The sequence below is a fragment of the Pelodiscus sinensis genome, chromosome 5 (assembly GCF_052426305.1).
Source record: "Pelodiscus sinensis isolate ZL-2025 chromosome 5, ASM5242630v1, whole genome shotgun sequence".
Lineage (NCBI taxonomy): Eukaryota > Metazoa > Chordata > Testudines > Trionychidae > Pelodiscus > Pelodiscus sinensis.
In genome coordinates, this window is record NC_143056.1 from 28,026,716 (window position 1) to 28,050,417 (window position 23,702).

Consider the following 23,702-nt stretch of genomic DNA (forward strand, 5'->3'; position numbering starts at 1 on the left):
CCATGGCAGCTCTGCCTTGCAAATGTATTAAGAGCCACCACGCTCTTAATATATTTACAAGGCAGAAGTGTAGCAGGGAGACCAGGTGCAAGCTGGGAATCAGCCAATCATCTTCTTGCTGGCAGGTAGGGAAGCCGGCCTGAGGGCTTTTAAGCTGCCCTTTCTCCCCCCCAGCACAAGCTCCTGTTCTCCCCACTTGCTTCCTCTCTCTGATAGAAGCAGCAAGGGGTGGGAAGTGACTAGTTGAGTCACTACTTGACTAGTTGCTTACATCCCTAGTTGAAATATATGTTAACTGCTTATGCTAAACAGTCTGTTCCACATTGCATTTAGCTGTGATACTCATTAAGTTTCCCTGGAGAAAAGATCTTTGTAAGCTCAAAAGTTTGTCTGGACTACACTATAGAGTTGGATCAAGGCAAGGCAGCTTACATTGGCTCAACTATGAAAGTGTATACTATAAAAAATATTGTTCCCACTAATGTAACTGCCTTATATGCCAACATAATAATTCCACTTTCACAAGAGACATAGTCAATAATGATGTAGTTAGGGCAACACAGTGTGTGTCTAGACTTTGTTTGTTGGGTTGGCTGTGTGCACCCTCACCTGTGTGGGACATTGTTTGTTTTGACTGTTACTGTGTTTTAGAAGCCATCGCACAATGCCCCACACTGACAATAAATCAGTGCAAGTGCTCCTGGTGAGGATGTGTATGGCTGACACAAGGAGCAAAGGGTAGACATGCACAAACTGTGTAATTGCTGTGGCTTCTGTATGTCAATGTAAGTTCAGTCAACTTAATTTTGCAGTGTAGACATAGCATCTCTTGCCAGCACAAATTGGTCCAATAAAAGGAATAACATAGGTGAAGCAAAATGGGAGGTTTGGTTGGGGCGCCTTTAAAACTCAGTCCAGTATTGACTAGCCATAGGCCCAAATCCAAGAGCCTGACACCCCTGAACTTGGGGTAAGCTTGGATCTGGAACTGAATTTTGTGCTTCAGGTCTATGTCTGATATGTATTTAGATACAGTCCAAACAAGATGTAGCATTATCAACCCTAGATGTTCAAAATCCAATAATGAAATTGGCATAAAAGCTGTGATTATTATAAACAAAATCTTTTTATTTCCCTTCAGGGGTTTGTCTTTGGGGTGCAATCTCTTCTCTGTAACCAAATGGGTTAGAGATGTACTCTTATATTAAAATTAAAGAGAAGACTCTCACATAATCATTTGTCCATAGGAGCTTGGATTTTAAATAAAGCATCAAGTTTGGGACACTGTAAGATGCTAGCTGTCAGCTGTACAAAGCCAATGCAAACAGTAAATACACAATACTTGTGAGTCATTGTGCTTGGCTGTGTTTGACTCATGGATTTAGCAAGGTGGGGCTAACCATTGCTCTTTGGGTTGTGTGCCCGTGCTGTTCACTGACAGCTAGTACTCTTGTCACAAGGACAGATTAAATTGAGTTACTCCCAGCATGATGGTAGCATTATTACAATGAAATGATTCATGGGAATGTCAGTTGTGGAACTTTCAGCTTCTGCTGTATTAAGAGCCTTGCTTCACGTAATAGCTCATCCAGTCTGGATAATGTAAACAGAGAAACTGAGACTGTTTGTAAGACAAGGTCATGCCATGCTGTGATTTTTTTTTTCTCTGTGCCTTCACTTATTAAACAATTCTTAATGGCCTGAGCTTGATGTGTTGAAATAAATTTGGGCATATATGCATCTTAATTGCACTGTAAGAAAAAAGGTGCTGATTTCTCCAAAAGGCACAACCCCGTCTGGTGCTCTTTACATTGTTTATTGTTGGACCTTTGAATGCCTTGTGTGTTTGATGTTTCATTTATATACCATAACTCCTTTAGTGTCCATCCTGCTTTATAGCTAATAGGAATCCAGGGGCTTGATACAAAATTCATTGCTCTCCATTAGACTCCTTTGATTTCACTGAGTTTTGAATCAGGTGCTCTAAAACTGGGGCTTATTCAAACTGCACAAATAACATAATGGGGAAAGTGGGAAGAAAGGGAGACAGAAAATAAGGAGACCAGGTAGGCCATCATTCATGCAGAATTCACATGTAAGTGGGGGTGGTTCTGTGTTTTTCCTGGTTTGTTTATTTGTATGTATGTATTTATTACAAGTTGATGTAACAGTTATAACTTTCAGTATTCAGTAAGCTGCTTACTCTTCAGAATGTTCTGAAATGTGGTCATGTTATTGGTAGCAATGTCCAGTAAGTGATTGTTCATATCTTTTAAGGTTATATAGGAACTATTTATTTTTTGCTTATAAACGCTGTCAACTGAGGATACCAAAAACAATTGAGATATCGAGCCATAAACTGCTCCCATCAAAGTCAATAATAAAAAAATCCACTGTTTTTAATGGAAGGAGAATCAGACCCATGAATATTTCAAACACTCTTGGATTGTAGGTAAATACAATTAAATAGAGTTGAGGAAACAAAGGCACATGGCAACCAGGTAACTTGCCCAAATGCCACAGTGATTGAGTGGCTGAGTCAAGAATAGAACTGCTGGTGCAGAGTCCCAGCTACCAGTCCTGTGCTCCTGGCACTTACCCCATTCCTTCCCATTGATTACTTTGGTATAATGATGTCTTGTGGTTTCCTTGAATGTCCTGCTTCATGGTTGTCAATGGCAGGAGACTCCTGACAATGCTGAATCTGACAGAACAAGAGTTTTCTTGAAAATCCTTTTATTTATCTAATAAATATTGACTTGAACCTACACTTGCTTGTTTTAGATAAAATTCTCATTGAAGTCTTTGCAAGTTTTGCCTGAACAATATATTGTTTGCAGTCTTGTAGCTGTGTTGATCCAAGGATATGAGAGAGACAAGTTGGGGGATGTAATATCTTTTATTGCTCCAATGTCCTTACCTGCCTTGTCTCTAAGGAGTATATTGTTGACTCCAATTGTGAAGTGAAGCAACCTTGAAATAATTTATAGATGGGCTGTTATTAAAGGAGGAAGGATGGCCATGTGTTTATGGTCTTGGATTGGGATCAAGAAGAGCTGTGTCCATATTTCAATCTCTACCAGAGACTAGCACTTTGTTTCGAGTTTGATATCCTAAATCATTAGTCACTTTTGGAAACCATGGCCTTGATTTCCTTTGTGATTCTCTTGAGAATGGGGATGCACATCTTTTTTTAAACTGGTAGGGGTGTTTGTAAGTCAAGTTCCATTCACAAATGTGGAGCACTGACATATGGTGATGAGCATGTGGAAAAGCCTGTAAGTAAGTAAATAAGCTAGTGTGTGAGCTGGAATGACATCAGCAAAAAGAAAATTAGTTTGTAACTGAAGAGCTTGGATAACTTTTCATTTGTAGCCCATGTCAGGTGGATCACTGATGTCCGATTTAAGGTATCGGACGCCAGGGTTTTTGGGTTTGGGTTTTTTTTTTGATATAATAATGAAACAATTATATGAGAAGAGTGTATTAAATTAAAACTAATTTTGCATAACTAATCAACATTTTATAATGGTAACATATGCACCAAATCTTTGGATATTGGCAGTAAAGATATCTATATTGTGCAGCCATTGGGGCCTGGGCGGCTTAGCAGATTGGTGGTAATTGGCAATAGAGCCTTTCACCTCTGAGTGATTGGCTTGAATCCAGACTGGGTCATCAGTGATTGAAAGCTGCTACCATCTGATGCCTGGGTAGTGACTTATGTGAAACGAGTTGGCCTCAGTCCAGTTCCCAATGAATATATTTGAGGCAAAGGGCAGAATATGTTTGGAGGCTGACTTATGCTGTTCAGGCTTGTACGCAGGGTGGGTGCAGAAGGTGCAAAAGCACCCCCCTATGGTCCCCCAAGTAAGCATGCTCTGGCCAGCCCAAGGGAAGGCAGGAGCTGCCTGAGCCTCCCTCCCCCATGGTTTGGTCAGCAGGGGGAAAGGCTGGGACTGATTTCCCCACTTACTTGAGAGACCACGGCAGGTGTATTAACACCCTTGGGTCCACATTTAAAAAAAAAAATGAAGCACCCCTCGTTCTCCCCCCCAAATTCCTGCATATGGGCCTGCTTTTATCCTTTCAATACAAACTAATGGCAGGGCAGCGTGAGGAAATGTACACATGCTGTGCATATTCTGTGGATGAACAGAAGAAAAAAACCTCTAAGATGTCATTGTCTTCCCTCAGCAATAAATTCTCTGTGATTGTTGTGACTGACCTGTCTTAATGCAAACATTCTCATTGCATGGCTGCACTTCAGTCTCTGTAAGGATGCGGTAGATGGTTATATTTCTGGTAGACAGCAGCTCTTAACAAATGTAAATGATGTTTCTTATATAAGTCACTACAGACTTCTGTAGTTCAGGTAGTAAATGCAAAGGTTTTGGCATTTGGGTTGTATGTAAAATATGTAGCATATCAGGCTGGCTCAGTAAATGTATCTATTTATTCTTACTTTCAATCTTCCTGCTCAGAAGGAAAGAACCCAGGGAGAACTGCAGTAGTTGACGTGTAAGCCAGTAAAAATCATGTGTGATATCATGGCCTTATGGAAGTCAGTGGCCAAACTTCTGTTGATTTCAGTGGAGCCAGGATTTCACCCCATACTTCAAGGTGAGAGGTAGGGGGTGTAAGCAAATGCTTATCGGGTAATTGAGTAGGAATTCGGCTAGTTGCTTCCCCTGTCCCCCTTGCTGCTCTCTCTGATAGAGGCAGCAAGGGGGAAAGCACGAGCCAGTGCTGGGGGGGAAAGCACCAGCCAGCATCCCCTAGCACTGTCTCTGTGGGGGACAGGGAAAGCAGAGGACAGTGGGGGAATGGCATGAGCGGAGATTGAAACAATTCTGCTCGCACCTGTCCTGACTGCTGCTCCTCTCCCTTTGAAATGTATAAGAGCCACCTCCAGCTCTTGTGCATTTCAAAGGAAGAGGCACAGAGGAGAACCTGCTGGCGCGTTTCCCACTACCTCTCTCCCTTTGAAATGTACAGGAGCTGCGGATGGCTCTTGTACATTTCAAAGGAAGAGGCGCAGTGGGATAGGGAGTGCCCCCCTTATCAACTAATCAAGTAGCTGATGGAAATCCTATCGACTACTCAATTAGCTGATTAATCGAAATTTAACATCTTTGGTGAGAAGTGGAGAGAACTCTTAATTTTTGTGTCCAGGGGCACAAAGGGTGCTTCACAGGTGACGTAGGGTGTTGTTGTGTAGATAAGATCCTCAGCCTTACTTGCTCCAGAATAAAAGAAATAGATGTGGATTTACCATCAAAGCTTTAAATTCTATTGTGCTTTAGAACAGCCACATAGTCCCCTAAAGAGACATTTTAAAAGATACTTTCAGTGCAAAATTAACTCCTTTTCCTGGGGTCACCAAAGGGACTTGTAAATCTGGCTAGCAAACCTGGGAAGCTTGCTTCTCCAAAGGCTTGAAGATTGAAGGCAAAGTGCCCAAGTCAATCTACTCCTTGAAAATGATTTTTTTCTTGCAATTAGGCTAGTGTCATAATGTTCTAGAAAAGCAGGATGGGGCTTCATTGTGATGATAGGCAATGGGAAAAGTATAAAAGGTGTGATCCCTGTCCTGGGAAGCATATAATCTAATTTAAGACTAAAATTAACAAGTTTGTGGTTAGTGAGATGAAGCACAAGAGGGAAAAGAGAATGAGGGTAAGGGAAAGAGAGTGCCTGTTAACAAAGGCTAATTGTTTGCTCAACACAGAGTTCTAAAATCACTGATGTCTAGTGTAAGGCTGATGGACCCTGGTTGTCAGCTGGAGGGATTGAACCTGCAACCTTAAGGACTAACGCCACATACCTCAAATGTAACATTGGCAACCCTCTGGTTTACTTTTCCTAAGCGTATCCTGGCCATCCCAATTTGCAAAGCTACTATCTTCTCTTTTAAATCCCTCCTTAAAATTTTCCTTTCCATCAGGTGTTGATTTTGTCTGTGGTCACCTGTGGCAGAGGAGATGTCATGAACACCTTTTCCTTTAGTATTGCCTTGTCTTCTTACTCTAGGGCTATGTCTACACTCGCGGCTTCTTGCACGAGTAATATGCAAATGAGGCTAAGCGTGGAATATTACCGAGCCTCATTTGCATACCTAATGAGCCACCATTTTTTTCAGAAGAGGCTCTTGCGCAAGAAGGAGCGTCTACACTGCCCCTTCTTGCTCAAGAAAAACCCCTCTTGCGCAATGCCGCTTGGCGATATTCCACGCTTAGCCTCATTTGCGTATTACTCGCGCAAGAAGCCGCGAGTGTAGACATAGCCTAATTGTCTGTTTAGTCACCTGCTGTGTATTGTGAGAATCCTAGATTTTATGAGCTTTCCTAAGCCAAAGACTGTCTTTGTGTTCTTTGTGCAGCGCATGGCATAGTGGTGCCCTGATGCCAAATGGGGAACTTTGCTGCAGCAGTAGTAGTAATAGTAATTAATAGCAGAATGATTAAATATAAATAAGTAAATTGCTAAATTCAGCAATCCCAGTTTTAAACAGGGATATTATGACTTTAAAACTGGCTGCTTGCTGTTGGATATTTGATTTGTAGTTTAGTGCTCGAGTAATGCTCTTCCCTCGCCCAGTAATACTGATGGTAGATTCCTTTGACATAATAGGAAACATTTCTTTGACATCAATTTATTGATTGGCATTTACACCATACTCATCACTGTGGTGTCTGGGACTCAACAGAGGTATTGTTGCTAGTGGCCCTACACCTTAGATATTGCTGAATGGTCCTTTAAGCCACACTTTTGTGCGGGGAAACAGCCATTTTGATGGTCAAAAGGCTGCTGTATTCCATCCCTTGCAAAAGGTTTCCAGTTCTTTGTCAGCACTCTGAAGAAAATGTATCCTGCTTAGCACCCTACAATTCTTGTGGCCCTGATGTGTTACAGCCACCTTATGGTCCAAGAGAACTTGACTAAACCGTCTTTGGAACGCATCAACCCTGTCCAAGTAAGTACTGAAGGTCAAGTAACATGAGACCTTTGTCCCTGATAGACCACTTACTGTGAAAAATCCATTTAATAATGCAGAATTGCAGATTATTACCTTGCAACTAAGCCAGACTGCCCAGGGCATCATTTAAGTACAGTAGTTTTAAACAGTGAACCAAAATAATCCTTTAAATAACTCTGTTGGCTTCGGTGTTTAATGACATGTATTTCCTTTGCAGTGTCGCTAATTTGAAAACATCTATCCAGTTTTATTTATAGGAATAATTGAATTTACATTTGAATACAGGATGGTCTCATTTTAAAAGTTACCATTTACACTTGGGGCTTTTCCCACAGCTGCAACCTTGATGGTTGAAAGTGCTAGCCAGGAAAAAAAACCCTCTGTTTCAACAATCTTTTGAAGTAACTAAGCCCTAAAAACAGCTTCTGTCAAACCAGAATGATTGGAATTTTATTAACTGAGAAGTCAGGCATTGGGGGAACCTGCAGAAAAAATAGCATCATTATGAAATATCTGTATACATTTTTGATCAGCTTTGAGACTCAGAGAATTGTGCTCATAAATGGTAATTTTGGATTTATTAAAATATATAACATATATTATATGTCTCCACTCACTCACTGAAAGTTTTTGGGGAATTGGCAGAATTCTGCCAATTTCCTTGCCTTAGTGGCTGCTGAGCTCCGGGAGCCTTCTAGGCTAGTCATCCATAGTGTCTGCTCCTTATTATGAAGAAGTAACTCCTCTGTATAAGCAGCTGCACAATGTTGGTGGTGGTTATTTTTATCATCATATTGCCCAGGAGACCTAGTCCTGGACATCATGCTAGGAGTCGCTGTGCAAACACAGGACAAAAAGATAGGCCATGTCATAAAGTGATTACCATCTAGGTAAATGTGGATTTCAGCCTTATGGCTGCCCAAGCTTGTTTCCATCCGTGGGAGTACATTCTTAGCCCAGATGCCATAGGGCTGTAGTAAATCCCACAGCCACTGTGAATCTACTCACAGTGGGGGGAGCAGACAGGACATAGAATAGGGAGCAGCAGTGTGAGGAGGCTTACTTATGAACATTCTGACCTCTGCCCTAAGGCAGCTTGACAGTCCAGAAATCTGCAGCTGGTTTCTTTTTGGATAGATGGACCTGATCCAGAACACCAAGAAAGTTTTATCCATTTCAATTTCCATAGAGCCCTGTACTAACAGAGCTTCTGTTGTGTCATTGTCTTGATAGTAAGGGGGATCTTAATTCATTTTCAAAATACCAGATAGATCATTTTCCTCTTTGGAATAGAGGAAAGCAATAAACTTCTGTGGGGCTTCTCTTTGATGTCCAGCCTTCTTGTATCTGGTTTGTTTTTTTCCAGTTGTGGCCAAATTCTGTGCTGACCTAAACTCTAAATGGCCTACAATAGGATTGCACAGTTGTAGCTAGAGGAGATTTTGGTCCTTTAGTTTCCTGTTTAGTTCTTTATCTGTTTCGTTAGCTAACAGTCTTAGAGGGGCTTTTCTAAGGGCTAAATTAATACACTGTTTCTGCTCCAGCTTTCTTTTTCTGTTCAGCTTTTGAGTCTTTACAGAGTGTTCTTCTTTTCTCCCTGAGTTCTTTTACCTTTCCTGGCCCTAATTTTCCATTGATGTGAACCGGGAGTATCTCCCCTGAAGTCAATGGACGTACATGGGTGTAAAAACTGATGAGAGGAGAGAATCAGACCTTTCCCGTCATTATTTCTTCTTCACATTCATCTTAACCCTAGAAATCTTATCTAGTAGAGTCAGAGGGGTAGCCGTGTTAGTCTGAATCTGCAAAAGCGACGAGGAGTCCTGTGGCACCTTATAGTGTTAGTCTATAAGGTGCCACAGGACTCCTCGTCGCTTATCTAGTAGAGTGAAGATTAAGATGGCATGGGCCAGGTTCTGCTTTCGTTTACACTAGTCTAAATCCACAGAGATTACTTTAGTGGAGTCACTCTGCATTTACATTGATGTGAATGAGAGTGCATTCTGGCTGTGCCTTGAAGCATATAAACTGGATTCAGCATGTTAATGGTAGAAGTGTAAATTACAACCTCTGTAGCAGTGGCCGTATCCAGCAGATTTGACTCCCTAATGAGCCCTATAGTAACAATGGCTCAAGAGATCCAAACTGAGTTGGGAAAATACTGCATTTTATTTTCCGAAGGCTCCAGGAAGTCAGGAGACAGACAACGCCTAATGAGTGTGATTATCAGAAAAGGGTGATGGATGAAACACAGCTTCCGTTTGGGAGTTCCCTGGCTAAACAGCAATAGCACTGGCATTAACTGAAGAAGCTGGTTAAATTCTGCCCTCTCTTCCTGGGATTGTAGAGCTGTAATTGAGGTACAGTTAGCATATAAGTCAATCAGATTCTTCTCAGCAATACAGGAAAGAAAAATCTACTGCTAGGAACATGCAGAAAAAACAGAAAAATACTTAAGACAGGCAAAAATGTTGTCTGTGTCCAAGATTGTATCAATGATTTCTGAAATCTCAGCTCTAATATGTACCCAGGCTAAGCTATTGCACTATTACTTCTTACTGTGTCAAATTCATGCTTAAATTTGACACTTTGCGTACGGGTCTTAACAAAGATGCTAATTATTTCACCCATTACAAAGATAGCTTCCCCAATTATCACCCCTAACGTCATTACCTCACAGACACTAACCTTCCCCCTTCATCCCTCCTCTGTTCTTAAACCTGATTCGTCATTTTTATGTGTTCACTTTTTTTTGATTGTATCACTTTAGTATATATGATTGTACCAATTTTCTTCCACATATTGATCTGAGGAAGTGGGTCTGGCCCACAAAAGCTCATCACCTAATAAACCATCTTGTTAATCTTTAAGTGCTGCATACTCCTGTCTTTTCTTTAGTACAGGGTATTCTATGCTAATTCCTGTTCTACAAAAGTCTGTCAGACATAATAATTTCAAACATCAATCCACATAGGAGTTAATCAGCGAGTTAGTTGATTACCTGAACCCTAGAGAGTTACTTGGGGGATTATCTCTATTTAAATCTTATTCACCTTTTAAACAGTGATGGCATGCTCTGTGCTGTCCTTAGTTTGGTCATATTGGTCTCTAGTCTCTCTTCTTGTCTCCCATCCAATCCATGCTCATTTAGTAAGGGGAAATCCTGTTCTCTCACTGTCATGACTGAAGAGGAACCCATATTGTTTTCTTCTTACTCAGGTGTCCTAGTTTATTTTACCATACTGCATTAATATCAAAACTCCTAAGAAGTTGGAATAAATTGCTGTTGGGGCACTGAATACCAGTGGGGATGTTGGTGAAATCAAAACTGAATTTTCTCTGCAATTTTTCCAGAATCCACAGGATTCAGTCAGAAATTATTGTAGGATTTTTTTTTGTTATCCGCATGATTCTTCTATTTTTACCACTTGATGCTAGCATGAGACGCAAAGAGAGTCATTAACAATATTCATGAGTTGGTGATAGCCACCAGTAGCGGGGCTGAGATTGCAGATGAGAAGCAAGGCTTTTGATATGGTCTCCCACAATATTTTTGCCAGCAAGTTAAGGGAATGTGGATTGGATAAATGGATGGTAAGATGGATAGAAAGATGTCTAGGAAGGCCGGGCCCAGCGGGTAGTGATCAACGGCTCGATGTCAGGATGGCGGTCGGTTTCTAGCGGAGTGCCCTAAGGTTCAGTTCTAGGACTGGTTTTGTTCAATATCTTTATTAATGACCTGGATGAGGGGGTGGATTGCACCCTCAGCAAGTTTGCAGATGACACTAAACTAGGGGGAGAGGTAGATACGCTTGAGGGCAGAGATAGGGTCCAGAGTGACTTAGACAAATTGGAAGATTGGGCCATTAAGAAATCTGATGAGGTTCAACAAGGACAAGTGCAGAGTCCTTCACTTGGGATGGAAGAATCCCAAGTATAGTTACAAGCTGGGGACCAACCAGTTAAATAGAAATTCTGAAGAAAAGGACCTGGGGGTTACAGTGGATGAGAAGCTGGATATGAGTCAACAGTGTGCCCTTGTAGCCAAGAATGCTAATGGCATATTAGGTTGCATTAAGAGGAGCATTGCCAGCAGATCCAGAGATGTCATTATTCCCCTTTATTTGGCTTTGGTGAGGCCACATCTGGAGTATTGTGTCCAGTTCTGGGCCCCCCTCCCCCACTACAAAAAGGATGTGGACGCATTGGAGAGGGTCCAGCGGTGGGCAACCAAAATGATTGGGGGGCTGAAGCATATGACCTATGAGGAGAGGCTGAGGGACTTGGGTCTGTTTAGTCTGGAGAAGTGAAGAGTGAGGGGGGATTTGATAGCAGCCTTCAACTTCCTGAAGGAAGGTTCCAAAGAGGATGCAGAAAGGCTGTTCTCAGTAGTGACAGATGGCAGAACAAGGAACAATGGTCTCTATTTGTGGTGGGAGAGGTCCAGGTTGGATATTAGGAAAAACTATTTCACTAGGAGTGTAGTGAAGCACTGGAATGGGTTACCTAGGGAAGTAGTGGAGTCTCCATCCCTAGAGGTGTTTAAGTCTCGGCTTGACAAAGCCCTGGCTGGGTTGATTTAGTTGGGATTGGTCCTGCCTAGAGCAGGGGGCTGGACTTGATGACCTTCTGAGATCTCTTACAGCTCTATGATTCTAACAACTTATTGCTGCTGAACAGCCAGATGAGGCTGCAGTTCAGGAAGACATGACACAGCAACACTATAGACTTAGGATAGTAGTTGTGACTGAGTTTTAAACCTAGGACAATCCTGGCCAGATTGGAACTCCTGGAAGCTGTGGATAATTTTCCTTAAATTTGCTATGTGTCTGACCTTCAAGTTACAAGTTTATTATAATCCCAGGTGGACAGAACCAAAGAACCAAGAGATGAATTTGTGTCTGCAAAATTCAGGACCAGTTAGATCAAAGCCAGATCTCAGAGCAACATCTTTTACTGACCCATATGCAGATGAGATGCAGGAAAACCTTACAACTTTCTTTCTAATTAGATTTGTTAACATTGTTAGTGTATTTCAGATTGTCATGTTGTGGTGGAATATGCACTACTGTAATAAAGAAAAAATGATTTATGTTGTGTGTGCGTGTGCGCGCACACACACACATATATAAAATCTGTGATATTCTCCATGTCCTTTTAAGGGCTTGAGATTTGTGAATATTATCATCACTCAGCAACCTAAATTGTTTTTGAGTGTGTATATATATATATATATATATATATATATATATATATATATATATATATATATATATATATATATATCTCTCTCTCATCTCCCCTCAGCTGGTAACTTCAATGGACCTGCTGAGGATCTGATATTTATCATGGGATTTTCAAAGGAACCTAAGAAAATTAGGCACATAGGCCCAAATCCTCAAACATATTAATTCCCATTAACGTCATCTTCGATTTCAGTGGGAGTTAAGGCACCTAAATATTAGAATCTGGGCCCCAATGCTCATTGAAATTCAATGGGATTTAAGCATCTAACTTAACAATGGATGACCTAAGCTAGCGAGTGAGCTACATGAATGGCCCTCCGTCATCAAAATGGGTCTCGAGATTGTTGTATCCAAGACAGTCTCCTGGGATAGGTTAGTTTTATTAAAAGCACTTATGTTCCTAGAATTTGTGGGGTGAGTAAATTCAACTAGAGCAGCACTGTGATGGGATGCAGAAGGCGCGCATAGCTGACATAGTCAATGTTGTGTGCAGTCAGCATGCACTTCACGTGCCTTTGCTTTCTGTGTGTGTCACTTTAGTAATACCAGTAGGAATAAAACATAACAGATGGAAACCCGCAGAATCTGGCAACTCGGCATGTAAGCAACAGTAAACAAAATATCTCCTGGTTGTGGGCCACACATAAAAGAATCCTGATAGGCAACATGTGGGTTGCAGGTTTTTCATCACTGATGTAACTCATTTAGATGCCGTGACTGAAAATGCTAGGTATAGTTATTAATATATAAATTATTACATTTTCAAAAGGTTAGCAAAGCTGAATTATAGTGGAGTAGGAAGTGTTAAATGCTAGCTTCACTTTCATGGTGCAGCAGCAATCTGTAATCACAGCTCCAGCTCCAAAGAGCCCCCAGAACATTTTCGATGGAAAGAAACTGTTGACACAGAACTTTAGGCCCAATCTTGCACCCACTTGAAGTCAAATCAGTGTCTTCAGTGGGACCAGGATTGGTTAGGTTTACAATCCTAGTCAATGCTCTACTGAAAAAGATAATGTTGTTTCGGTTATATAGAACATATTCACTGGTTGTAAAAGTATCCGATTACATAGTAACAGAACATTGTGTTGTTGAGGTTACAATCTGTTAGCAGAACTGAGCATAAAAGCAAACTCCAGTGGCTAATGGGAATAGTCTTTGGGATTGAAAGCATATGCTCGCTTTGTTACTGACCCACAGTGCCTGGCATATAGGCATGGTGGGAGGGTGACTAAGCTATGGAAACTGCTAGAGTTCAGGCAAAAATGAGTCACCGGAAGAGAGCCTGTTTTACTCAATTCCAGAAATGTTCTTAACTGTTCAAAATCAATTTAGATGCAATTTACAGTTTGCAGTGGGCTATTCAGTTTCTGAAGAGAGAGCTTGTGGATAAGGTTGCTTGTCAGCTTCAATAATATACAAGATCTGGGATGTCTGCAAGCTTTAGCTAACTCTAGATTTGTTTGAACACAAATCGATGCCACTTTTGCCACAGACAGCCCTGGCATCAGCTCGACACAGATATTGTTATGAATAATGTCCGAATGATTAGATTATGTAGATGCAAATTTACTTACTTTAAAGCATGCTTTTTTAAGGGTTCCAACGTTTTAGGCCCTGGAGCAATTATAGGCTATTCATAAGAAACCGTCACTGTGTGGTATAAATAAAAGCATGTTCACATATTTATTATCATGAGCTTTGATCCTCTAGAGATCACATGATTATTTTAAGCATTGAATGCAGTGTTTAGAATAGGGCTGTGTTTGCAAACTCCCTTTTCCATGGGACAGCCATTCCCAGAGACCTATTTTTAATTTTAATGTGAAAATAATTAAAAATATAACAATAGCAATTTTTGCCTGTTTCATTTCCATGAAGATAAGGGGTGTTTTAAGATTTGCAAAAATGGAGACAAATACCTTTTTCTCCTTTTTTTTTTTTTTTGGCGGGGGGGGGGGGGAGAAGGGCATTGGTATCCTATTAAGGATCAAGTCTGGCATATAAGTTCTGAACATTCATTTAGTATTTGTAAATATGTACTTGAGGGTTACCTACAAGGGTCATTGATTTCAGAGTTGTGTGCTAACTGTTCCCCATCACCAGTCCGATTGAAGCATTTAGCATCTACATTTCAAACTCAATTCTTTTCAAAGATGTGTCTGAAGCAAACCCCCTCCTCCTCCACCCCCCAGTTCTAAACACTCAGACTTTGAGAACATTTTGGTCTGAAAAGGATCTAAATTTGGTGGCCTCAGATATATTTCTAGATTGTAAAATGTCTGGCTCCTTTTACTGATGAGTGGTTCTGGCTCCAAATTAGGAAGGTGAATGGTTAACTGGTAAGCATCATCTTTACCAGGTGGTGCTTACCGGTTAGTTAACCAGCAGGCTAGAGGGCGGTAGTGCTCCAGTCCAGCCAAAGCAGCCCCTACCTGCGGTGGGCCCAGCCTGGCCAGAGCAGCCTGCACCACAAGTGGGAGCACTCCATCCAGTACAGCCTATCATGCCACGAGCGGGCCTTCACCCCCATTTAAGCGGTTAACTGGTTAAATAAAATGTTTAACTGGTTAACTGATTAAATGAGATTTTATATCCCTACTCCAAATGAGGAAGACGAGCGGTGAGGTGTATATTAGAATCCTCGGGACACATTCAAAGTAATCTGTGTCTGTGTAAGCCTTGTTGCCCCTTCCACTCTCCATCATTTCTCATTCCCATTGCTCATTAGGGATGTTAAAATGCAAGTAATTGTGCAAGCAGTTACATGCACCTGCAGCCCGCTGGAGGAGAGCTGGGTACCGCCCACGTTCAGCTGGCTACCATACCTGTGAACGTTAACCCATAAACCCTGGATTATAGATTAACCATTTATATGGTTATAGGTTCACATTTCTAATACTTAAACAAGCTTTGATTTGCTGCTTTGTTCCACCTGATCTGGCACTTAAACTGTAGGCTCCTCAATGCAGGGATTTTATTGTGCTTCTTCCCTAAAGCATCCAGGCTCATTGTTGGATGCTGTGTAATTTGTTCTGTTTGTACAGTGCTTAGCACAGTAGGATCCTGGAGTGCTAGTTCTTACTGTAATACAAATAATAAATAGTAATAAATTAATTGTAAAAGTTATTCTCATTGAGGCAGGGCAGAAACCATGATTACTATATTTACCTTTGGGTCTAATTAAAACTATCCAGTACACCTGGAGTATTGGGTGATCCCAATGAACTGTTAGAGTAATCTGCCAAGCAAGAATAAATTGCAGAATTTATTTGGCAAAATAATTTTGAATAAAAAAATATATGTGAGAAAATCATAGATTGGTCCCGTGCAAGGTGTGACCATCGAAAGGGGTGAAATTTATCAATACATTATTTACTAAAAATTGTTCCTGAAGTTTGTCCCAGCTAAGACCTACTCACTATAGAACATTATTGATCAATATTGTCAGTACCATGCATTGTCAGCACCCCAATCTTTAGCAGACAGGTGAGATTTTAATTAATTATATAAATCCCAGCCACAGGGCTGTGATTCTTGTATTCTTGGCTTGCCATGCTTTTCCTCTGGCTGACTGATGGTGTCCCTCTTATTTAGGGAGCTGAGCAGAAATTGGAAATCTAGTCTGGACTGTTTCACCAGGAGGGGTACCAAGTTCACAATCTGAAGGTTGAAGGTAGGCTACTTTTACTGGCAACTGCAGAAGGAGAAGATTCACTTAGTTCTGAGGATTCCCTACTAGCCTGTTAGAGAAAGGATGGTTCAGGGATGAGAGCACTAGTCTAGGACTTAGGAGATCTGTAGTCAACTCCCTGCCCTGCTATAGATAGACTTCTTGCGTGACTTGGGCAAGCCACCTTGCCTTTCTGTGCCCCCTACTGTTGTGTCGTAAGTTATATGCATTCCAGCTTCTTTGAGTGTTAACTGTCTGTTTATTCAGGCAACAAGTATATAATTTTGCAATAGTTCCACAGACCCACACTTCCAGCAGTTTTCAGTAATGCACCCACCACCACTGGAATAGCCAAATGATTTGTTATTTGACTATCTGCCTGCTCCCCCTAGCGGCTGTTTGTAGTACATATTATACCAAAACACGTAGATGGTATCATGAACTTTCGTGGACACAACCCACTTCTTCAGATGAATGAGTCCATCTGAAGAAGTGGGTTGTGCCCACGAAAGCTCACGATACCATCTACATGTTTTGTTTGTCTTTAAGGTGCTGCTAGATTATTTGTTGTTTTTTAAGTTTTTCCAGTTACAGTCTAACTTGGCTACCCTTCTGAAGATATTACAATAAATTCACCATTTGTTGAATGGAGATGATAGTACTGCCTTGCCTCTCAAGGATGTTGTGAAATTAATTACATTAGAGATATGAGGGACTTGGATCCTATGATGATGGGGACATATAAATAAGAAAAATATTATAGAGTGTTTCACTGGTCATAAATCAAATTAAAAGTGCCCTTAATTACCCAGGCATTTTACTGATCTGGTTGAATTACAGCAGGATAATGTCTGCTAGAGTGACGTGGCAGAATAAAGGGGAGTGGGAGATTTTGCAATTAAAAGGAAAAGCATCTTTTTCCCCCTCAAAATTAAAAACTTTGAAATTTTGAAGATTTAAAATGTCAAATTTTTAGAAACTTCAATCTAGTTCTGCTGGTTGTCACCCCGCAAGTGAAAAGAGGAGTAACCCCAGAACTCAGCTCTGATTTACTTACAAGTCCAGCTTCCTTTCAGAGGAGAATTATTGGTCCTTACTTCTGCCAACGTCTTCTTATAACTGGCAATTATGGGAGTGTAAAAGTAGGTTTATAAAGTGAGGGAATGTGTATAAGAATGGGTATACTGTTTCAGAGCAAAGGTCCATCTAGCCCAGTATCCTGTCTTTTAATAGTGGCCAGTGCTAGATGCCCCAGAGGGAATGAACAGAACAAGTCATCATCAAGTGATCCATCCCCTGTCGCTTATTCCCAGCTTCCGGCAAAACAGAGACACCACCCCTGCCCATCCTGGCTAATAGCATCCTCTGGCAAAGAGTTGCACAAACTGAATGTGTATTGTGTGAAGAAATACTTCTGTTTGTTTGTTTTTAAATTGATGCCTATTTATTTCATCTGGTGACTCCCTAGTTTTTGTGTTATGAGGATGAGTAAATAACACTTCCTTTATCTACTTTCTCCATGCTAGTAATGATTTTATAGACCTCTGTCGTGTCACCCACCTTTGTCATTTCTTTTCCAAGTGAAACGTACCAGTTTTATTAATTAAATATATATTTTATTCCCAGTGGAGTTTAGGGACGTGTCTACTTTTAAAACATGACAGCAGCACAGCTGCAGTACTTGAGTATAGCCGCTCTCTATGATGACAGGAGGGATACTCCCATCAGTTAGATAAACCTCTATCGTGAGAGGCAGTTACTACGTTAATTGAACAATTCTTCCATTGACCTAGCACTGTCTACACATGAAGGCTTTGGTTAACTTAACTTTGTTGCTCAAGGTGTGGCTTTTTCAAACCCTTGGCCAATGTAGTTAAGATGACCGTATTTTCTAGCATTGACCTTTCTGTGTGCTGGAAAGAATTAGCTTCACTATGAATTGGTGAACAGATCCAACAAACTGTTATCATTTTGATATTCAGTGGCACTCAGTAGGTGGCAGTTGGGCTTGTAAAGTAGCTGTGGGTTACCCTTGTGAGTGGATATTGTTGTGGAGAGGAAAGGAAATGGCTGTTTTGCAAGTCAATGATCTACACCCTGCCACCTGTATGACAATCACTTGGCTATAGTTATTAACTTCAAACAGGAAATAGAAGTGATTCTTCCAAGAACATCTGGAATGTTTATTCTTAAGTACCTTACTTTGGACAAACAATTCTTGATGGTCATAAACATTCATCACAAATTATACAGGAAAAAAACTGTCTTGAGATATGTTCAAGTGTTAATGTCTTGAAACCCAACAAATGGTTAAACAGATTGCTTGCAATACAACTAATGATGACTATAATCTCAAGAGGTTTCCATCTACTCAAACTGAACCAAGTTTAGTTTTGCTGTGAGTGTGAGTCCCACTGAAGTAATCTAGTCCCTTTATCTAGAACTGTATGTGCTAATAGTACCATGATTTGGAGCTGTAAATTTACTAGCATGCCAAAAACTCTCAGATTTGGAATTATGGGGATTGAAGCTTTGCTTCCACAGTAGTATATGCTAATTCCATCTCCACTTCGAAATACTTGTGCTCCTATACAACTAACACACTCTGTGTCTCTCTCTCTTTCTTTCTCTTTTTCTTCTAACAATATCCAGGGCATCTGAGCAGCAATTAAATTGCCCCCAGAACCCAAGTACAAAACAATTCCCAGAACCACAGTCACTTCCACCCTCGTGCATTTGTATAAAATTTGACACACTGCTCTGTTTTAAAAACATTTTGCATGTGCAAATCCAGAACCCTGATCTTTTCCAAATGGAAAGAGTTATAAAAAGCTTGAAGTATTTCAATAATTGGAAAATACTGTCCTTAATGGCAAGTGATTTAAATTTCCTGGAACACTTTTCTTTCCTCCAATTTTTTATTTGTTAAAGAGCTTGGTTCTGGAAGTGAGTCAAGCAGTACATGAACACAGGAATTCAAGACATACTGAACCATTTAAAAGTGAGTGCACTCTAAATGTTTGCTTTAAAAGTATGTTTAAGAAAAGGATTGATTGCGAAAAATGTGTTGTTAGAAAAAGCAGAATGGCTTTGCAAGGAGAAAGAATGTGCATTGGGAAACATAATGATAATATTGCCAAAAATACACTGCATTTGAAGAGTAACTTTGAAGGATCTCAGTAGTGCTTTAAAAATACTAATTAATTAAACCTCACAATAACCGATAAGGGCTGTTAAAACTATTTGAAAGATAGTTAAACTGGATGCCATAAACTGGTTTTGGGGGCGGGGGAAGTGATGAGCTCAGAGCTGTGGGGAGGGGCAAAGTAGGAATGGGAAAAGTGGATCATCTAAATGAATCTAGTTTTGACACCGCTCTAAGATTGTGCACTTACCATAATGCTCAAACTCAGCTGTCAATGCTTTTATAACCCCTGGATACATTTGAGGAGCTGGCCTGTGTTAGCCAGATAGACTGTCTGGCTCTCAGTGCCTTGGAATATTCTCCTCTCCTTTGCCTTTACTATCCTTCCAGGCGTGACTGCTTTGTTCAGCACTTGTTAGTAACACCTTGATTCCTTATGATTAATTATTACTCACATATGCTGTTGCAGGTTTCTCAATAGTCAATGTATTTTATAAATTAATACACAAATAAATTAGAATCTTTATATAAAAATTGTTCCAAAAGTCACGTCTCTAGGTCTCAGATGGGGGGCTATTCCAGCCTCACCAAACCAAAGTGTCTATAGAACTGTGCCTCTGGCTCTTCCCTCAACTAAGCTATACAGAGCAACATGAGAGTGTCTCCGTCATCACTGGAGCCCAAATGTCCTCCTTCATGTGTGTCCAGGTGCTTTGGATAGCTTGCAGAACATTGGTGAGATAGGACCATTTGTTGCTCAGCGTTGCTGCCTAATATTTCTTAAACCGTTTCTATGAAAATTAGGTTTGATTCTCCAAGCCAGGTTTCTCATTTGGCCTGCACCTTGAGAATGAGTTCACTCTGATTCTATCATAGGAGGGTTTGTGCAACCTAGGACTACCCATTTCCTTTCCTAGAGGCTTGCTAGGCAAGCCAAATCCTTCCCACGCACAACCCTTCCGCCACCTCCACTGAGCAGCGGTACACCCCGTCCTTATGTGAACCTTGTCTGCTAGCTAGGTAAGCATATCAAACAAGGCCCAGTAGGCATGAGAGTGTAGCAGCCCAACTCGCCCACGTCCTCTGTTTCATTGTGGACCTAGCTGCCACAACTACCAAGTATGTATGGGGTTCGGGCTGGCTTGGAAATTGAATAAGTCAGTATCTCCTCTGGCAGCCTTTGCCATTGTGGGCTCTTACGAAGCCCTGGCCTGTGCCCTCCACCAAGAGAACCCTCTGTGGAGGCTAGTAGCAGTAGTGCTCTCTTGCCTAGGATGAAGCCTCCCTTCATCATAAGCTCCTTCCATGGACACAGAGGAAAGCGCATTTGGCCCCTGAATCAGGTGATCCTGCAGCTGTGAAGTGTGTGAGAATGTCCATGCCCTCCCACCACACCTTGAGGACCACAACAGGATAGTGAAAAGCTGGGAGGTAGAGAGAAGTAGTGGGTGGGGACATACACAGGTCACTTGCCCTCCTCCCCCAGTGGTAATGCTCAGGATGACTTCCAATGTTAAGATGTTATCAGTAACCCTGGGCTGGATTCCCCAAGGGCCATACTTTGCTTCCCCTTGCTCATGTTGCATAGTAGAGGTTGAACCTTCCTGGTCCTCCTGAACCCTCGGGACCTGATCAGTCCTGGATAAGGGATTTTGCCAGACCAGGGGAGGTCATATCGGGCCCTCCTGCTACCGGTCCCCTAGCCCTGGACTGGCTGCCAGCCTCCTGGCTGGCTCCCCTGTGCCACCTGCCTCGCTGCCCTGCTGGTCCTCCCACCCCCTTCCCTGCTATGCTGGTCAGCCCAGCTCCCTGCACACTGGGCTCTTGGCCCCTCCGGGACAGCTCCACTTTGGTATGCAGGGCTCCTGACCCCTCCGGGGGAGCCCAGGTGGGTTGTGCCTGGTAGCCCAGCTGTGGGGAGCCAGGCAGCCCAGCTTCAGAGAACCCAGCCACCCGCCCTCCACCACGACTCTGGTCCTCAAACATCCATGGACCTGCCGGATCATGGATGTTCCCAGACCAGGGAGTCCCGGCTTACAGAGGTTCATCCTGTACCAGAGTGCATGGGCTGCCCTTTGGAAATCAACAGGAACGCTTCCGGAGAAAAGTACTACTTGGTCAGAGTAACAGTGGCAAAAATGAGGTTTCAGTAACTGTCTCTGGCCCCTTAAAGAAAGACATTCACAAAAAGGTGTGGCATTTTCATTAAGGAAAAATTGACTGGCAGACATTGGCAGTGGGTGTATAGCTTGATCCAAAGCCCAGTGAACTCCAATACAGGATGTACCTCTAAAATCCGGGATTCTCTGATCCGGCAACATCCGTGGTCTGGCATCACCTTGGAAGTTCCAGGACCAGAGAATCCCGGCATGCTGCAGAGGGGTGGGGGCCCAGGAGCCGGTTGGTGGCTCAGCTGGGCTGCAAAGGGGGGGCAGAGAGCTAGTGTGCGGCTCAGCTGGCCTGTTGGAGGGGGCATGCAGCTCAGCAGGGCTGCGGGAGAGCACCAGGAGCCAGCACTCGGTTGGGAAGGGGCTGGGAGCTGGCATGTGGCTTAGGTGGGCTGCAGGGAGAGACAGGAAGCAGGGAGAGGGGTGTCATGGGGGGGGTCCCTGAAATGGCCCTCCCCCCCTTGGTCTGGAAAAATCCCTCATTTGTGACCAGTCAGGTCCTGAGGGTGCCAGACCAGGGAGGTCCAACCTGTAGTCTCTTTATATTGTTCACTTGGATCTGGTTTGCAGAGCTTTTTTATCTGTAAGTCCTTGGTTCCAATCCACCCAAGTGCATAGTCACTGAAAGATGGTTTTATCTGATGACTGACCAGTAATTTGTGTCAGCTGCTTCATACAGGTATGGTGTCCGTATCCTAAAACCATCACCATTGCTTGCGCTGACTGCTGGCCTCCTTAAAAGTTTCAGAGTGGATTAACTGAAAGCTGTTGAGCATCTTACCTTGTTCTGGCAAACTTCTTTGAGACAATTTCATATTTAACATTAAGCACACTCTAGTTCTTAGTGAGGTCAGGGTAGGTGCTTGGTACCTTGTAAAGCTGACCTCTAATGGAGCTTAGGGAGAGGCATGTTGATGGATGAGTTATAGTCTCTCTGCCTGTGCTATGCTTTTTTTGTGAAAGTACAGAGGACATTAGTGTCCAGGGTGGCCAGTCTGGTACTTTACATAAGCACCAAATTAACCTAATTTGGCTTTCAAATAAATGTGGTAACTTATCCTTTTGAATTTCAGCCCAAATCACAAAGCTTAAAAGGCTGTCACCAACTTCATCTTATTCCCTTGTATACTTTCATTTTAGAAGCTCTTGGTTTTGAGCTTTTATTTCATACCTACTTCTGTTGAGCCTCACATAGAGAGTTAGGACTACTGTGAATTGGGGATTTTGATTCTGTTAATCAAAAGAGATCAATAAAGTCATATTCCTGTCTTCCTTGTTCTTTAAGACTGTGAGAGATTTTCCTGAGAAGATAATTGTTTGTTTTTAATTCCTTGTCTCTTTGTCCTTTCAGTTTCCTCTAATGCAATGACTCAGCAGCCCCAGGATGAATTTGATGCGAGCCTGGAGAATGCAGAAGCCTGGATGAAAGCCATCCAGGAAAGATTGCGGATTAATGACAACACCAAAGGACCTCGGTCTGACTTGGAAGCCAGGCTGAGAGAGACTGAGGTAGGGAAAGACTGATATTCTTTTTGAGAGACACATTCACCAGTAGCATTGGCACTGCAGAGACTGCAAGGAGTCATGGACAGGCTGCCATTAGGTGATAATCATGGGTGGAATAGGGCCTGAAAATAGGCTCACGATTTGTAAGGTTGGTTCCATTTCAGTAGGATCTTTTCAGCATTCTCTCCAGCGTCATCTTTTGCAAACCACTTATTGCTCCCATAAGAAAAGGGAATAGAATATGTATGTGGAAGGGAGGGAGTGCAGCCTGCTGGGAGATTAGGTGCATCCATTCATGTATTTGGAAGACTAGCAGCCATCCTTATTTACCAACAGAGATCATAGCTGCTGCCCTCGGCACTCACTCACTTGGGCATGCTAAAGTGGAAATTTAGTTGCTTCTTGCAGTTACAAGACTGGGGGTTGCAACCACCTAACGCAGTACAGGAAATGTTGCTACCAGATGGGGCCACTATTCCATCTTATCCTATGTACTCTTTCTGACAGTGTTACCCCAGAATTTGATAATGCCACAATCAACAGCTTTGTATGTTTGGCCACTGCCAGCTGAAAACCAAACATCACATAGCTAGGAAAAATCTTAGGCCTTTATGAGGCAAGGTCAGACAGTTTCATACTTGCAGTTTTTAATCAGAATGGGTGGATGGGGCAGAAAGTTAACAAGTATGGAAGAGAGTGAGTGAAAAGCAATCTGTGTTTTAAGTGCCTCAGAACATTGTTATGTTTTGATATGAGATAATAAGTAGTTTTGCGGAAATTAGGAGAATTGTGATCCACAAGGTGTTACTGTAGGTTATGTGGTTTGTTTGAAATTAGTTATAAAAGAGTAGGTGAAAGAATGTGCTTTGGAGCAGTGTGAGGAAGCTTTCTTTGGACAACAGTTTGACAGCTAAGCTCCCCAACAGCTAGCTAGAAGGCAGTGCCCATTGGGAGGCTGGTCACTGATTCCTCAAAACCATTTCTT

General features: G+C 42.0%; 1 protein-coding gene across 6 annotated transcripts in view; it reads left to right on the forward strand.

Moving 5' to 3' along the window:
• SYNE3 (spectrin repeat containing nuclear envelope family member 3) overlaps positions 1-23,702 on the forward strand; it is an 87,701-nt gene that overhangs the window by 6,958 nt on the left and 57,041 nt on the right. For 4 of the 6 annotated variants that reach the window (XM_075926635.2, XM_075926630.2, XM_075926636.2 and 1 more), the window contains exon 2: positions 22,563-22,720. In XM_075926635.2, the coding sequence (XP_075782750.2) occupies positions 22,577-22,720 (144 nt within the window). In that variant the 5' untranslated portion in view covers positions 22,563-22,576. Of the gene's footprint in view, positions 1-15,822; positions 15,902-22,562; positions 22,721-23,702 lie in introns of all 6 variants that reach the window. The other 2 variants (XM_075926633.2, XM_075926632.2) reach the window with 1 other exon arrangement.